The sequence below is a fragment of the Diadema antillarum genome, unplaced genomic scaffold, assembly GCF_040938485.1.
Source record: "Diadema antillarum isolate AM-2024a unplaced genomic scaffold, OU_Dant_1.0 seq00000908_RagTag, whole genome shotgun sequence".
Taxonomy (NCBI): domain Eukaryota; kingdom Metazoa; phylum Echinodermata; class Echinoidea; order Diadematoida; family Diadematidae; genus Diadema; species Diadema antillarum.
Window position 1 is genome coordinate 743,829 of NW_027271765.1, and position 19,172 is coordinate 763,000.

Below are 19,172 nucleotides of genomic sequence, written 5' to 3' on the forward strand. Positions count from 1 at the left end.
TATGTTTTCTTCTTTTGTGTGTTTGTAATTAAGCATGCTAATTTCAGCATTTGATTACCGTTAAAATGAAATGAGTAACGTAAATCATTGCACAGTTTGTAGTTGTGTTTAATCATGTAAGAATATGTAATATGTACTGGTATAGTAATTAATGCAGATCAAAAAGTATTTACGCAAAATACTTATATGGAACGAATGAACATGAAAATCGTGGATCACTCGATCACACGCTTAATCATATAAATTGCCAAATTAATTTTGACATTCCTAGATAAGGCCACGCAGAGAAAAATCGAACATAATGGTTATGGACATGGAATATTACGAAATACTGACGAGGAGGCCAATTGGTAACGTAGCAGGTGTGATTCTAGAAGTACATAGAATATAAGTTATACTGTAGTTTCAGGTGACGATTCTGACAGTGCAGAGAACAAGGTGCCCAATGCGTGTCAAGATAATCGTTAATACTGAAGTGCGTCATCTACGACAAACTTCACCTACTTTTTGCTTCTACTTTCTGCGAGGATGTGTTCAAGTCTCTCACCTGCAGTTAATTATCCCCCGACACAGGCGTTGCTGATTAAAATAATGATCACAAAAAAAAAATGTATAAAATGCATGAAAGATTCAATGTTTTGATTTGTATTTCATATTGTCTAAGTAAGCCAACTTGTCTCACGTCTTCAATCCATAAATTTGAAGGGAGTTTTCTGTTCAAACTGTTCTATAAGGACGGTTACATTTTTTCAAAGCATACGCCAAAATGACAATAATTTGTATATTCCCCCACCGAATTTACAGTAAAGTGTGTCCAGCCTCCTGATGAGGTGTATTTTGGAGAAGGATTCTCCCTCATCAACCACACATATACTTGATTGCTGACAATCATGGCGTGGCTTATTTTTAGAATTGTATTTTCCCCACCAATCTATTTAAGTATCATTCATATAACAACACAATGGGTCTCGGGCTGGTCAACATTGTGTGCAGAGTGATGAGACCTTTAGGGTTCAGGGTACTCTGTGACCTTCCGTGCAACGGAAGAGAGTAATAATTCATACCAAGGGAAAGCAAAAAGTTCTGGTTCAAGTACGCTTACGTTGTACCTATTTTTTCAATAACTCAATATCGTTTGGAATGAAAGCGCGTTGACAGCACTGTCTAAAACTCACAGAAACACAACATCGCCAATCATGGGGATTCGAATATAGTTTCCCCCCTCGTGAAAATGTCTCACTTTATGGTTTGGAGATAATACTCGATGAATAATTGCACCAATTTTGCACTGAACTGCCCTTGGTTCGCCGGTTGGTTTGGTGATTGAAAACATGTTTCGCAACTCTATGCCCTCATTTATTTTGATCTTTTGCAGATAGGTGCATTCCCCGAGCTTCGAAGCGTTTTGAAGTGGACCCGTTTTGCTCTGTTTAAAACGAAATTGAATATTGTAATTTGTTTGCGCAATACTTGTCTGTTATTTTAGTTGCAATGGCGTCATGTATTATTGATTGCACATCAGTTTCTTTTTATGCTTTTCCCCGATTTGACTTTGTGCATGCAGCTCTCTTAAAAGCCTTTCGTAACGGATTGTAAGTCTGACAAGTTAATTTCAATGACAAATCAAGCGACGTCAATTCAACATCACACACTATAATGCAACCTAACATAATATAACGTCATTGATCAAAAACTAATCAATGATCCTTGCTTACTTTTTTAATACTTGCGTTATTCTTTTAAAGTACCTCATCGTCATAATCAAACGTTTTAAAATTATATATTCCAACAAATTGGAGGGGAGGAGGAGGGGTTACGCCTTATGACGTGCATTTTCAAAGAGGAATTTTGTCGCATATTAATCAATATTTCTTCACGGAATTGAATTGAAATTATTGAATCTAATGACGTCATTAAATATATCAACAGCATTACTGTGTTCCATGAAAATATATGTATGTATACATGTAAAATGTGTGGCGAGTCGATCTGACAAGATAGCATCGGAAGGTTTCTATTATCCCTTTCCATATGTTTTCTCTCTCCCTCCTTAATCTGCTTAATCTCTCTCTCTCTCTCTCCCTCTCTCTCCCTCTCTCCCTCTCTCTCTCTCTCTCTCTTCCTAAATCCTTAATTCACGAACGTCATGCACGTTGGACCCCTCCGTTTTGTTAAGGTAGTCCACATTAACGGTTGCCAGACAGTCGTTCTGCATGGAAAATGTGTATACCGTGATTATACAGATAAGTAAATATATAAGTTTTATATATACGTGTATATATATTTGTATATATGATTTATGTATCATATATTCATATATTCCTTTGCATATAACAATTCGAAAACTATTATGTCAGATATCGCTGTCATTGATATGAGTAATAGTTGAATAGTGTGTAATTTATTTGGAGACGATTTGAAAAAGCATAAACCAGTTTCATTAAATCCAGTATTAAACTTGAAGTTAGGTTCCAGATTTTGATCTAATTTTAGCCGTCTGTACAAAACTTAAACTTTATACAGGAACCAATGACAAATGATGTGTCAAGTGTGTGCTTACAATGACATGAATACCAGCACATGTTCAGGGCTCTCCTGACAAGGCTTCTGGTCTCTTGCTCCAAGGCACATGAATGCTTTGATAATTATTAATGATGGATTGCCCTGGACACTGCTAGTGTGAATTCACGGTAAAGGGTGAAAATTTTAATGCTTGAACATGAAAAAAAGTAAAGCACATGTTTCAATGTGGTTGTATACACCACATTTCAAGATATATAAATAGCTAGTCATAGTGAAATTCCTCATGAGTTGATAACAAAGCAGAACCCTATAGCTATTGTCTTATAGGACCATCGTCTGAGTGTGAACCGCACACTGCCACAGCATACCAATGACCCCCTGTGCAAAGTTAGTTTTGTATTACTGAGGGTTGAAAATAGAGCACAGTCAGTGCAAGTTTTATCTGATATATAGTTTTGAACTATCAAGGATCAAAAGTGGAATATTTTTGGTAACATCTATAGTACATAAGTATATACATAATTATGTATTTATATGTATAAAAAGATGTGATTGTAAAGCATGCCATACAAAGAATAAATCAAATCAAATCAAACAAAATCAAATGAAACAGCAATGGTCAAAACTTGGCAGGTGAAAGTTTGAAAGAGACTCCTTCTAAAATTTTCTGTTAATCTCTGGAATATCTCCTTTTGATTTGATTTGATTTGATTTGATTTGATTTGATTTGATTTTATTGGTTCCTGCATTATATCATTGCTCATGCAGATACATGCACATATATATCATATACATTGATGGTACCATACATATAAATGGATATACATAAACATTAGTTGCTAACAAAGTAAGTTTCTTCATTACCTATACAGCAATACAGTTTCTTCATTGCTTTTACGATGTACAAAAGAACATATCAGCGATGCAATGAATAACGCAGAAGGGCTACAGCTTAAGCAATGCTTGATTTGCATGCAGCCCTCGTACATAATACATAATATATAGGAAAATAGGGGAGGGATGACTTGCATAGAGATAGGATAGGAGAAAGGAGAGGGGAGAGGTCTGTCTGCTTTCGCAAATACACAAAATTAGATCACCTGGATTACTGAATAGTAAAGTATTTTCTTACCGAGGTACAGGTGAACAGTTACAGGTCATGGTCGGTTACATAACATTACGCAAGAAATTCAGAACGGCGATAATTCCACGAGGGAATTTTGTCCGGGCACACAGTGACTGCGGTGTGAATTTATAAAGGGACCTTTACACAGTTAATCGTTGGATCCTGGGTTCGGTTTGAAAAAAAAAATATAACGGTAATAATAAAGCAAGAATGAAACAAAAAATCTTTGCAACACAAATGAATAACCATTGTTTCTCCTCACTGTTTTGATTGATAATTTTCTAAATATTTCACCCAAACTTTGCACCAAATTGTTGAAATACAATTGTAAAAATGCAAACGCTCCCTTGCGAGAGAAATACCCCCTTAAGCCCGTTCGGTCGGTTTCGGTTTCAATTCAATTCAATTCAATTCAATTCAATTCAATTCAATTCAATTCAATTCAATTCAATTCAATTCAATTCAATTCAAAATGTATTTCATTTTTCGACAAAGCATATATGTTTCAGTTCCTTTGATAACAGAGAATAAGGTAAACAGAACATTGTGTAATGAAAAGATTGTACAATAATTGAGGACCTTACAGTAATTATACATTGTAGTAAAAAAGAAACAGAAATGGTCGAAATAAAGTACATGTATAACTTTGCTTAAAATAGGTGCGAAAAATGGAGAGACCCACTAAAAAGACAGAGCTTGTAGAATGTGGGCCCCTCTGGAAAAGAACATCGATGGGAAGATTAATTGAACCATCGTAAATACAAAAAAAAAAAAAAGAGGAAGAAGAGGAAGAAGTCTAGAAGCGCACTGAAAATTAGATTCACAGATGAATAATACGCTTACTTTCATATAGATGCGAACAAACAGGAAACAAGACTAGACAACAAAACAGCTACTGAAGAAAAGGTTGTGCGGGACAAAACGGAATGGACAAGACTAACAAACAGAAGACAAAATAGTAAACAAAAACGCACAACGGAGACAGCGATCTTTGGCAGAAGCATGTCAAGAGAAACATATGATAATTGTGGAGGAAAAAAAAAAGTAATATTGTAACGCCTGAAAAAAAAGAAAGACAAGGAAATAGAGGGTCGTATATATGAACAGGAGTAACAGACGGAAATTTAACTCGAGACGTTTTGGGAAATAGCATAGATGACAACAAACATCCAAAAAATTACAATTAATTCTTCAAAGAGGAGAAAAAGTGTGTAAGTCAGTATGTAAGAAAGAAGGCCAAGTGGCTAGTTAAGTATAACTGTAGAGTCATACTATTGCAAGAGAGAGGACTTCAGTCTCCTCTTGAAAGAACATTATGGATGGGGATTTTTTTTTATCATGATTCAAAGAATTCCAATAATTTGGGCCTGCATAAATAAGAGTGTTTTAGCAAGGATCGTTCGTAAAAGGGGTAAATGAAATTCATTGGAAAGCCTAGTGGAATATTCATGAAATTAGTGATTTTTTAGGGACATAGAATAACAAATAGACGGAAGCAAATTGTCGCTATACTTGTACATAAATTGCCCTAAATTGTATAAAAACAGATCTTTACTGTTCATACTAGTCAAAATATTAAGGTCAGGGTGAGAAGAAAAAATATTTGAATACTATTTTTTCAAAAATTTTGGAAATTGAAGTTAGTAACGATAATGGTCTGTAATTATTGACATTATTCTTCTCACCTTTCTTATGTATATCATATAGGAATAACTTTTGCAGTCTTCGTCTTATTTGGTACAAGTCCAGTCATAAGCGGTGAACTAAATGCGTACTATATAAGGGATTTATTAAGGGGAATCATATTTTTCAACAAATAATTATCGATTCCCCATTGCATCACAATCTGGGCTTCCCCCTTCTTTCAAATCATAAACAATCTTTAATTTTTATATGTGGAGTCCAAATATATAGCTTTGGGATTAGGTTTTATATCTAAACAAAAATCATAAAACAGTTTACTAGATAAAGGGATATTTTGTGATAAATTTTCCCAATCAATGCACAAAAAAACAAAACAAAACAAAAATCGGCCATACAAGCGGGTACATTGCTTGAGGTGTTACCCCATCGTACTTCTGAGATACTGTAGACACATCATTGCATGTAATCGTAACATTTTAACAATTGTTTTCCAAATATTCTTGATATCATTTTTATTTTTGATTATCTGGTTAACATAAAATGTTCTCTTCTGTAAACACAATAAATTAGTACGTGTAGTAAGCGTCTTTTTATAATTCACATATCTTTTGTCTATTTTTATCAGTGGAGTTGCCTCACTTATGAAACATTTTTTTCTCTGTTAATCGATCTTAAAACACATTGGGTTATCCACGGGAGTCTTGGAGTTCTCAACTTTATGCTTTTCTCATCTCATACACTGAAACGATGAAAAATTCATAACATCTGAATGGATTGTCCGATTTTCCTCAAACTTCACTATATTGTTTCTATAGAAACATCAGTAAAGTTTGAGGAAGATTGATATAACTCACTGTTATTTTTATAGAAACATTAGTGAAGTAAATCAGTTATAAAAGAACTCCAAGACTCCCATGGAGAAAAGTCTCTTTAAGATGGATTAACAGAAAAAAAAAATTGCTTTATAAGTAAAGAAGCAACCCCATTGATAAAAATAGACACAGAGTATGTGAATTACAAATATTTTGCATTCATTCAAGAACGGGAGGAAGGAGAAGGAAATGGTGGGTCATAACAGGGACTAGAGAGGCACAGAAGCTTGGGCTCGCTGAGGTATCAAAGCGCAGTAAAATTAAACTGGAGCAACAATAATTTTGAAAATCAAAAGTACAAAAAAGAGTAACTTACTGTAATTGCATAAGAATTTTTAAAATGATTCTTTAACTTTAAGGAAAAAGTATTAAAACCTAAGGCTTATTTCATACTATTATCAAGAGAATTCCAGAATTTTGGTCCAGAACAGGAGAATAAAGATTTTGCAAAACCATCCTTTGTCAAAGGCAAATGATATTCATGGGATATTCATGGAATTGACGGGTTGGATATGCATGAACAGTTTCGTTTTTAATAGCATGGGATTAGTTCTAGACTGGAGAGGATGGTTGGTGAGTTTATACATGAATTGTCCTAATTGCAAACGATTTATGTAAATCATATATTTTCAAAAAAAATATTTTCGTGAAATGAATAATTAGTAGGGCCTATGAATCCTCCACGATTCGTTGCAAATGATACGAAGAGCTCTTTCTGTAATAATAACATTCTTGCTATATAAGTAGAAAAAGTGTTTCCTCATGCGAGCATCCCATAATTTAAGTAAGGTAATAATATAGTATCAAGGTATAGAGTATAACATAAAAAGTACATTTTTGGAAGATAGATTTTAACTTTGTTTACAACACCTATATTCCTTGAAATATATATGCAGAATCAATATGTAAATCCCAAGAGCGTTTGTTGTCCAGAATCAAGACTATTATCTAGAAATTTGATGGGAGAGAGTTCTTTTACGATTGTGTCTTCCAGGAAAATATTTCTCAGTAAATTTTCCACAGAATTACTGAACATCGTAAATTTAGTGGGGGCCTTCAATCTACAAATTAACTTTTCTGTTGGTTTCCCGTTCCCATCCTGTGATGACACTTTCATGCTTACTTGCATGATCCCATTGCAGAAAAGTATAATGTACATTCGTTTTTATTGATAACTTTAGTTGAAATTCTTTACTTTCATGTACACTGTGCATATATGTTATTAATTATGTTGTGATGGAGAAAAAAATGAATTCAAAATCAATGAAAATGGTATATTTTCATATGAAAAATGACAAGTTTTTATCGTTGGGCCTATTACCCTCCCCCAGAAAAAAAAAGATTGAGAGCGTAAAACAGGTTATATACATCGTTTTTATCAGGTTATATACTTCGTTTTGAACACATCAGTAAACATTGTCTTACGCGATATTACAGGAGGCAAATTCCACGAAAACTGAATTGTCTAAAGCACTAAGGATCATAAAATGAAATACTTTACTTACGGAATAGTGTAAAACAGCGAATCTTTTTTTTTAGTATCTTTTTGATTTTGATTTTTTTTATTTCGATTTGACTTATTTCTGCATTCAATCAGATACAATTTGAATACAAGTTTCAAAACTGAAAATACAAAGAATAGAAGTGTATAGTGAAATAAATCGATAACAGTACACAAATAGATACACATAGGTAATTGCATTGAGCAGTGTACATATACAAAAACATAAAATAGAACATAAAGTATTTTTCAGTAAATGACAGAGATCGTCGTTGTGAATGCAGGAGACCACAATCGTGAGCGATTTAGCTTTAAATGGATGGGGGCCTCTTGAAAGGACTATCCAAGGACACAACTCTCTTGGAGGAAAGTGATCAGGTGGGTGCAGTGCAGTAGCAGGTAGTGGGTGCAAGATGCAGTTGAAAGGAGAAAATAGAGATTGAAAAAAAAAGACATTCATTTACCATAAATATTTGTTACCTTGATGAGTGAGGAGAATATGATTGTATATCAAATATCGTTTTAGTGAAGCTTTCAGAGAATAAATATTTGAACAAGACTTTATATTGTCTGGGAGATTATTCCAAATGTCCGGACCCGAATGTCTGATAGATTTATGTGTCACTAATAATTTGGGATTCAAAAGATGGAAATTTCTACTTATACGAGTAGGGTACGAATGGACGGAAGTATCAAACCTAAACATGTTATTAAACGATGATGGAAGTTGATCATGAATATATTTGAACATAATTACTGCTACTTGAATAATATCAAAATAAAAAACCTTTAGTGTTTTAAGTTCATGAAATAAAGAATCAGTATGAGCCATGAAATGTGATCCAGTACAGATACGTATAACTTTCTTTTGTAATTTGAAAATAAAATTTATTTTGGGAGACCCGCAAGTTCCCCATACAATATTACAATAACTTATATATGGGAGAGTTAAAAATAAAGTTGACCGAGGGAGAAAAAATTTCAGCCTGGAAATGACCCCTACATTTTTAGAAATACACGTTTTAACATGATGCAACTACGTGCTCATTCTAAGTCAAACTTTCATCTATATAATTCCCAGAAGTTTTGAATTTGTTTTCTTTTCTAATGGGATGTCATCAATGTTAATATGTATCAGCATATCTGCATTATGAAAATGAAGTTTAAAGTAAATGAGTCTTTTTTTTATATTCAAAGAAAGTTTATTAGACTTAAATCAATTTGATACTTTACTAATTTCAATACTTTCAATTCAATTCAATTCAATTCAATTCAATTCAATAGTTTATTTATTTCCATCATCACAAAGAAAAGAAAAGAAAAAGTTGACATAATCCAAAGTGATACAATTTTTTTTCATTTCTCTTACACTCGTCTGATAAAGGATTTTTTCAATACAATATAAAGTATATTATACACGAATGATGTCGTAAAAAAGAAACTATACACTTTGTCATGGCAACAAAAATAGTAAATAATCACAATGATGGAAAACAGTGTTCCACTAAAAAAACCACCCTTGTAAAACGTGGAACACTGGAACAAAACAACAACAGCACCAATTTGTTATACCAATAAGACATATTCATTTTAAATTCTTCTTTATACTATTGTACATTTTACTCATTGATATAATGATGTTGATACTATAATGAACAATACTTACTAGGATTTTAGGATGCAAACGTATAAACTATATAACATATCACATTTGTGGCACAGACACTATGGGGCCAGGTGTGCCAGGAAAATTGAACGGAAAGGAAGATATGCAATCGGCCACAAAAAAACATAACGACGACAACATCAACAACAACACAATACACAGAAATAACAGAATTTGAGGAAATGCACTCAGACAGATACTGGACAACGAAGAACGAGGAAAAAGGAGCAGGGAAGAATAGAGAAGGAAAAGGAGAGGGGGGGGGAGAAGGTCTGTGGACACACTACAAAATCTCAAGGAAAAGTGAAACATGACGGGTTTTTTCATTGAACAGAATTAACTGGTATATTTAGAAAACAAATATTTTTTGAGTTTATACTTAAATGTAATTAACTTCACAGATTCTTTTAGATCATTACCTAAGCTATTCCAAAATCTGGGTCCGGTATAAACAAATGTATTTTGAGTGTGTACAGTTCTAACTAAGGGAAGATTCTTTAGATTGTCTCGTGGGATAATTATGTACGTGGCTGTTACGGTGAAATAAAGAATAAAATATTTTGGGTAGACGATACTTAAAGTATCGTTTGTAATCTTAAGATCTTAATGAGAATAAAATATGTTGGTATCATCAGCAAATAAAACGATAATAAAAATAAAAACAAATAAAAAGATGATGACATCTTAAACGCACCGTGGCATACAGCAACATTTATACATCACTGTATATCTTATTTGGTCTTTCTAATTCCATACACATAGTTTCTTTTACTAGCATATCATCATTCATGATTGTTATTATTGTTATAATTATTATCATTAGTATTTGGCCTGTTGACAATATTTCAGACTCAGCAGTAATCATGGCCTTTATTGATAATTTGTTGCATTCGTCGGTGGATAAAAAAGATGCATGCATCCTTCAAAGGGGGCTGAAACGAACCAAGCAAAGTTGCATGTGCATTATATTGTCACGTGGATTGTCAACATCAGGCCCTGTTCACACCTCGGTTGTAGGATGACAAGTTTTTATCTGTGCAGAACACTCCGGTGGTACTAGTATCGTACGCTCACCATGCAATCAATGGAACATCATGGACCTACGTCCATGGGTACATGTACAGTTCACATTGTGATGTACAGGGATTGCTGAAGATAGCAGGCTAACTCATTTTGCAATGACAATCTGTTTCGCGCATATTTGTACTCCTGTCATGCGCAGAACAGCCGCCTGCTAGTAAATTCTAGAATCTAGTGAATTAATTTATGCATATAAGTCACGTGACTTCAGGCGGTGCGGAACCTTTTCACACGACCCGCCATCTTTTCGCCAGAAGCCGGTGCACACGACACGTAGAAATCGAGGATCCGTGCGAAAATCTCCTTGAAGTTTTGGAGTTTGTAAACTTTAAAAACTTGTTGCACACGTGGGTTAGGTGACCCACATTACGAGGCCAATTTTCTTGCTTCGGTCATCCACAACTCAGAGGAATATAACGAAAAAAACAGTCAGACCACTCCAACGTTTTCATTCATAGTCGGATGGGTAAGCTCAAACGTTTTGCTTTGTCTGTATGCTAAAACCGCTTCTACAGCACTGTGAATGTGCATGCGGACTCAGTATCCGATCGTGTTCGCTTCTTCACATGCCAAAAGTGTTCGTTGCAGCACACACAAAGCCGCTTGCTTGCTTGCCGCCTGCTGGCCCACCCACGGCCCACCGGCCGGCCGGGTAGTCATTCGGTGGTGTAGGCCTACAACTGCTTTCACTGCTACTGCAAGGGCACAAAATTGCAGTGACCGGCGCGGCGTGCATGGTCATGACCGACCTTCTCCCGTTGTTATCACATACATTATCTTTTATCAACGTTATCAATTAAATTCAGTTGTAGAAAACACACGGCATACTCGTGAAATAGGCCCCACCACTGCGCGCGGCCCACCGCACAACGCACCGTGTGGCGTTCAACAGTACAAAGCACACGGCGGTGGGCTTTCTTTTACAACATGTTCGGCGCGGCGCCAGTGTACTTTCACACCTGTTTGTCAAATGATCGCCAAACATGTACAAACTCACCCTTAAATATTCACTAACCTAAAATACTTGCATTTGAGTCTCCAAAGTCAAATAGACATTAAGTTACACTGTTAGTATTTACAAGTGTCAGAAAATCATTGGAAAATCTTGATCGCTTGAAATGATGCCTTGTAACTATACACAAGCACAGTATGAACACATTCAGCGCAGCGCATGCTAAGGGTTGATCATTTCGTCTGAATGTTGCGACACAACGGTTTTTTGTAGAGTAAGTGCACTAGTTCGCGGCCATGCACCAGTTCGCGGCCGGGCCAGCGGTCTCCAGTTGATAAAATCTGGCCAATGGGCTGGCAGCCCGGTAACTTGTCACCATTCAACGGAGAATATCCTGCACAACATCAACATACCTGGGACTAACAGCAGTGCGAGGTCTAGTCGCTGTAAAATCTCTTGGAAACCAAGGTGTTCACCGCAAGAGCTTGAATTATAGGTATTATTAACACGTAAGTCAACTATTCTGGACGTAGCTAGACGGCTGTCATGTCCTTATATGTCGTTTTCTTGTTGAAATATTGATCGTAGAGGAGGGTTAGAATGTGATGACTACTCACCACGGACGATACATTGAAAATGACGAATCGCGAAGGAAACGGGGGGAGGTCGCGAACCGGAACACCATAGAGGGCGCTTGCTCTATATCGCGTCCGGGGGTAAAACGCCAGCCAAAATAAGCGTACAGAAATATAGAAAAGCATTTGAAATAGAACAAAAATATATTTTTTATTAATAAAACAAGTAAATTGAAAAATAAGATCACGCATCCATATACTTTGATGACTTGTAAGGGCGTGCCTCATAGCTGTCCCTGATCTTCAGTTCTGCTGTCCCTCATATTCCTTGAAGTCCTCTTCCTCTTCCAATTTGTCAATGGCTCATATTCAGTAATTTGGGGAAAATTTTGAGGAAATAGTTTTATTAATCAAAACTAATATTTATAGATTGGGAAAATAGCATTTACAGTTTGATATGTTTCATTCTTGATGGAAAAAAACAAGTAACTTTGCGCTGGACAAAACCCAAAAGCGCGAGGCGGCCGCGAACCAGAACACCCCGGCCGCAAACCGGAACGCGCTGTACCGGATCGCGGCCGCGGTCTTTTTTGACCAACGGGATGGACATTGGTCTTGCAATGGTGACAATATGGTGTATTGGTAAGTGGTCAATCTCTATGATATAACCTGGATTAGAGCAATCTGCACGTTTGCATTTCAGAGTGGAAAAACCCTTAAGCGGCCGCAAACCGGTGCACTTACTCTATAGTGTTGTCGAGAAGCTAAAATTTGATTTTCTCTTTTCCTCGGCCAAGTCTTGCAATTGCATTAGCGGTTGTAGCTTCAAAAAGTCATGAAAGTGGTTTCACAATCGAGCGTGTGCGTGAGTGTGTGCTGCCACTTATGTCTTTCTGTTTCATTTCTATCTTATCTTCTTTAATTTGCAGGTAGAATCTATACCTAAATTTCCCTTTCCTTCCTATCAATCATTTTTGGGGGTTTTCCTCTTGTCTTACTCTCTCAATTTCCGATTTAACTTTACTTAAATGCATATTCTTTGTTTCCTTTGTGGGTTGTCCTTTCTTTCCCTCCAACTACATTGTAAATTTTGTATGAGTCTTTCTTTTCTATCTATCTCCAATATCTTTTTCTTACAACTCAAGTTGTTCTAATGAATCCTTTTCGTCATTTCCTTTTAAACTTGTATAATTCTGTCTTTCCTTCCTAATCATCTTTGTGCACTTTCATCTAGTTTTGATTCTACTCTCATTCTATTATCCTACCTAGTGCTTTTCTGTTTTCAATCTGTATGTTTCTCTATGCTTTCCTCTTTTCTTTTCAAAGACATCTGTTTCTCACATGCTTTCCTTTATAATGCAAATTTCTCTTCTGTCCTTCCATTAGTGAACTCTCTATTTTGTTAACCTTTTCTTTCATTTTTTCATGTACAATCTGTATATTCTTGAAACACACACACAAAAAAAGCGAAAGCTTGTTCTTACCTGTAATTGAAGGGGCAAGTTGATCTTGATTATTTATCTTTTACCTCCTTTTTTTTTTTTGGGTGGGGGTGGGGGGGGGGGGGGGTGGGCTGGAATGATTGCCCTGACCACAAGAGGGGTCATGAAAAAACAACAAACCCAAAACTGGAAATGTCGCTACTATATGGTGACTGATGCCTCGGCCATAAATGCATGATTCTCCCAATAGGTGTATAGTATGTGTGATGTCAGTTTCACATAACTGCCAAAATATTGATACGACAGGTTTGTCAGAAATGTCTTGAATGTTCACTTTCCTTGAACTAGGTTTGCTATAATTGTCTAAGAGTAAGTGTGCAGGTACATGTATTTGGGGAATTGAGGATTTTTACTTGACTTTTGACCGTCCCTTTTATAAGTTTAATGCATTGAGTAATTTTCAAGGTATGAAGAAAGAGTGTAATTACAGTATAGAATATACATGTATATATATTTTTTGCATTTAAAGGGTGTGTGCAGTTCTGGTCAAGGTGAGGATTTAGCTTTTAACGTTTTGCGAGATATTCAGAAACCACTCTATGAGATGTCAAAGAGCATGCAATTCTAAGGGGTACCAGTATCAAAAGTTTATTTGATAAAAATCGGTTTTGAAGTGGCAGAGATATCCAAAAACAAGGTAAAACAAAGAGATCCTAATAAAGTTGTGGCCTGTCGCCTTTTATTATTATCACTTTTTTGGATATCTCAGCCACTTGAAAAGCAATTTTCATCAGATAAACATTAAATCCTTCTTAAAATTACATGCTCTTTCATATTTCATAAGAGATTTCTCATTATCTCACTTAGGAATGTAAAAAATATGAATCCCCACCTCAATGAGTACTGTACAGCCCCTTTAAGCCTGGCCTTTGACCCTTAACCTTTGACCCTTGGCCTTCTGGCAGGAAATTTCCCAGAGAATCTCCATTAGTATACATAAAGTTTTAAAAATAATCCTGCAAGCATTGCATATAGTAGTATATGAGGGAAATAGTAAAATTTTGAGGAGTTTATCTTGACCTTTGACCCCCTGACTATTGACCCATGACCCCTAAATTCCCTAGATAATCCCTTCTAGTCAGTACATGCATATTTACCAAATTCCATGAAGATACATTGAACCATTTGTGAGAAAAGTGAAATTGTAACATTTTCACCTGACCTTTGACCTTTTGACATTTGGCCTTGTGACATGAAACTCTCTCTGGAGAATCTTTATGCAGTAGTGGGACCTACATGTCTACACTAAGTTTCAAGAAAATACCTTTGGGCATTCCATAGATGTGGGGAAATAGCAACATTTTTAACATTTGACCTTGACCTTTTTGACCTTTGACCTCTAGCCAATTTCACTAAAAACGACTCAACTAATGGCCCCATCATATGTCATCCTTGGACCAAGTTTGGTAAAAGTTGCTTCATCCAGTTTTGAGTTATCACGTAAACAGATAAATTTTAGGATTTGACCTTGATCTTTGACCTTTGACCACTGCCAGATTTCACTCATAAACTAATCAAGTAATTGTCCCATCATACATCATCCTCGGACAAAATTTTGTGATATTTGCTTGATCCAGTCTTGAGTTATCGTGTAAACAAATACAATTTCATGATTTGACCTTGACCTTTGGCCTTTAGCTGATTTCACCCAAAATCTAATCAAGTAATTGGCCCGTCATACTTTATACTTGGACCAAGTTTGGTAAAATTCCAGTCAATATTATTACTCAAGTTATCGCGCAAACGAATGTGGACGGACGGACGTACGTACAGACGGACAGACAACCCGAAAACACAATGCCTCCTGCACCACTTCGTGGCGGAGGCATAAAAAACACCAAAGCATATAATATTAGCAATAACGCAATGAAGATCATGTCAGAGAGGAAAGGCGGTAAATTCAGGGTTTTTTTTTCAGCAAAATAGTTGCCAAATCATATCCTAATTCCTTCTGCATAGTTTAACTACGATACTCACTTATACAGGAATACAGACTTTCATCTTGAATACAATGGCCAATATGAACTGATACAAATGAAAAACATAAAAGAAACAAAAAAAAACTAAGAGATTTGCATAGTTAGGACTGTGTTTACAAAAGTAGTCTAATGGATATAGCAGAGATGCCGACTCTTTCCGCTTTGCGGCCTTTTTTCTTTCAAGACCTTCCACTCGTTGAATTTTCCCACTACCACTGTGTGTGACCTTCATCAGGTGTATGTCTTTAATCGTCTTAATTTACCTTAAGTTATCTTGCCCAAATACATCTCTAAAGCTGTAAAGTAAATTAGGCTTAAGTAGATATATCACTAGAAAGCATTTGTATACATAAGATCTCCAGATTTGGATATCTGGATGTTGTGCTTTGCACTCATAACGTGTGCTGGCTAAGAGCACGTGGCTATGCATCTCTCGTGTCACGGCCAAGTCGTAGATGTACATGTATGAGTACTGTGAAGTAAAGAATGCTTGCGTGCATTGTAATTCCACAAATTTCACAAGAGCCAAGATTAAGAATGCACATGAAAGTTCTTACTTACATTGTAACTGTGTGCATTGAATGTCAGCGGCAGTGCAAAAAAAATTCATGCCACATTTATATATTGATCGTGTTTGAGGTTAATTTTGTCTGCGGGATCTCCAAGATGTCTCTGTGACCTTGTGTCCATTGGCAAACCCACCAGAGATGTAGCAGAAGCGTCTCAGTGACTGAGATGATGTCAGGGAGATGCCGTGGTGATGTCTGTGGGACTTTCGGGCAAAGAAATTGTCCTCTTGTTTGGAGACATTTGGAGACGATATACTATAAAACATGATACATTCGCGGTATGAAATTTTTTATGAATTGGATCCGACAGCTTTTTTTGTGGCCTGAAATTTTTGCGAACTGCCACTGGCATTGCATGATATATAGTGGTTTGCATATAGTGTGGACAAGAACTTTCGCGTGCATTTTGATTTCGCGAATCTTGGCAATTGCACACAATTGCACAACACTTATTATGTAGTACAGAGCATAATTTTAAAAGGAATTCGAAGTTTATTTGATGAAAATTGGGTTTGGAATGACTGAAACATCCAAAAACAAAGTAAAACAAAGTGATCATAATAAAGTGTGTTTCCCACCCTTTATTAAAATTGTCCTTTTTTTGATATCTCGGCCATTTCAAAACCAATTTTCATCAAGTAATTGTTGAATTCCTCATAGAATTACATGCTCTTTCATATTTCATAAGAGGATTCACATTATTTCAGCAAAAAATGTTAGAAACCTGTAATTAGGTCTCAACCAAAATTGTACACTGTATGATCCCTTAAACATGTCACTGTGAAGGGTTCCTTGATAGTGACAACATGGACCTGCTACACATGGACATTCATCATTTTGTTAATAAATGCATGCCTCTCAGTCTTTCTATATGGAAAGTGTCACAAAAACATAGTTGGACATTCATTTTGCTTTCATCATGTGATTTTCGCTGCCAGCAAGCCAGAGCAAAACACAACACAGCTTTTGAAACTCTATAAACCAAGATAATAAATGTCTTAAATCAAGGAAAACGCAGGTGCAGCGTAATGTATCAGTGTATCACTGGTCAGATATTTTCATTAGCGAAATCATGATGCTTTTAGACAGAAAGCTAACTTTTGGCTCATTGATTATAAATGACTTGTATGTAATCTCATTTTCCATCTTTTCCGCACATTTCTCCAGAGTAAAAGAAAGGCAGTATAGGGAAGCGGATATGCATGTTTCAGTAGGTTTTTAGGCAAGGTGGTACAGTGTATGTGTGGGCAATATTGAGCGAGTCTGATTTCCAAGCAAATGACACAAAATCAGCCATGTTCTGACCTTTGCTGAGAAAACTCATCGTTGGCATTTATTCAAAGACATTTATCTGAAAAGGTGCATAAGCTATTTAAGACCGGAATTTTAGGGAAACAGTTCCTTTGTCAGTGATGATGCATGATTATTTAATCATCATTTTCCAGATACCTGCATTGATTATGTAATCATCATTTTCCAGATACCGGTACCTGCATGTACTCGTTGAGATGCGCATAGTCTGGTGGCAGCAGATCTCATACTTCAAAGTGGTTGAATTTGTCGAAAGTCCATTCATAAGTTGGTCCAGGGTGACATAAAAACTTTATTCAGGTGTACAATCTTACTATTTGGCAAAAAAAAAAAAAAAAAAAAAAATCAAAAATGTGTGTGTGTGTGGGGGGGGGGGGGAGGGGGGTTGTGACTGAAAAATATGCATAAAAATACTTCAGGAGTATTTGGTGGAACAGCTGGCTGTAAATGTGATAAAAGAGAAATCTTCACCTTGAGTGAGGACACTGCCTCGTAAATTATGCACTTTGGATTTCCACTATTAATATGGTATTGCAAGCTACAGGTATGTACCAATTTGAAGATGTGAGATTGATAACTTTGAACAGAAATATTTGATGATATGGTGAGTGCAAACAAGGCCAGGGCTGTTATTGTTGTCTCTAGTGTACGGCCTGCATTTGTGCCCTGGGGAGAGCAAACAAATTGACTGTCAAAACTATTGTACTATGTCACATATATAACAATGGCCTTTGTGCCATTGATCTGTGGAAGAAAAACATGTTATGGAGACTTTTTCTACTACATGTGTGGTAGTGGTGCTGCTGGATATGAGGCGTGTTTGTCTGTTTGTGTGTTTGTTTTTGTGGAGGATGTGGTTTTGTTGCTATTCATTCAAGCACATGGCACAGTGTGTCTGGTTGATACCCTCTGCTGAGTATTGGGCTGGTTGGCACCCTGCTCTTTGCAGTGAATGAATGAAGTGTTGTGGCTAACACAATCACGGGACCTCCATTTAATGTCATATCCGAGGGACTATGAGAAATGCAAATACGGATGAAACATCCTCGGGGAATGGTAGTTCTTGATTTCATGGAAAAATTGTTTAAGCTCAAAGCTCAACAGTATCTGCTACTTTTTATTCTCCCATGGCTATGTATAAGATTGACCTGCCCCAGTCATTGAAATGTAGTGATATCCCATTTACTACATCCGTTAAGGAAGGAGGAGGTTATTTTTTCACTGGTGTTGGTTTGATTGTTTGCAAAATAACTCAAAAAGTTGAGAACGGTTTGGAATGAAACTTGCAGGCAAAGTTGATGATGACACACGGAAGTGATCCAGGAATTCTTATGGATTTTCAAAGGATTTTGGCGGATGGGGTCAGTGAACTTAAAAGGAGTTCAAGCTGTGCATATTTGAGTTTTGCATGATACAATTGTACATGCTCTGAAGCATATGAGTGCGTTGCTCAGGTGAGGTGCCGCATACGTGTAGCTGGAAGTTGATGACATTACAAAAAGGCTTCTGTGTGGGGAAAGTAGGCTATTTTCAGCATGTGTATATTATGGCTGGAAGTGAGCTGCTTGGTGGACATAGCGATCTGCGCTTTACGAGTGCCTTTCTAGTTAATATAAACTTAAAGTGTCTGTAGAATGCCAGCCTGAACCTCCTTCAAATTGATGTTTAATGTTTTATTAGGACCACAATGTTTCATAATATTTAATGTGTTGTTTCTGCAATGGTTTTTTTTTGTGTGTGTGTGTTTGGCAAGCATCTGTAGAAATACTAAAATGTATGTTTGGCCTAAATAGTGTGCAGATAGTTCAGGTGAGCAATTGTTGATAAAGGAGCAAATATCATGGAACTGTTTTTAAACATCGGAAGAGTTTG

At 36.2% G+C, this 19,172-nt stretch overlaps 1 protein-coding gene across 1 annotated transcript in view; it reads left to right on the top strand.

Moving 5' to 3' along the window:
* Positions 1 to 10,691: 10,691 nt before the first annotated feature.
* Positions 10,692 to 19,172, top strand: part of LOC139741181 (zinc transporter ZIP6-like) — a 52,351-nt gene continuing 43,870 nt past the window's right edge. Inside the window, exon 1 of the mRNA XM_071651773.1 lies at positions 10,692 to 10,878. Within this exon, the coding sequence (XP_071507874.1) occupies positions 10,875 to 10,878 (4 nt within the window). The 5' untranslated portion in view covers positions 10,692 to 10,874. The remainder of the gene's footprint in view (positions 10,879 to 19,172) is intronic.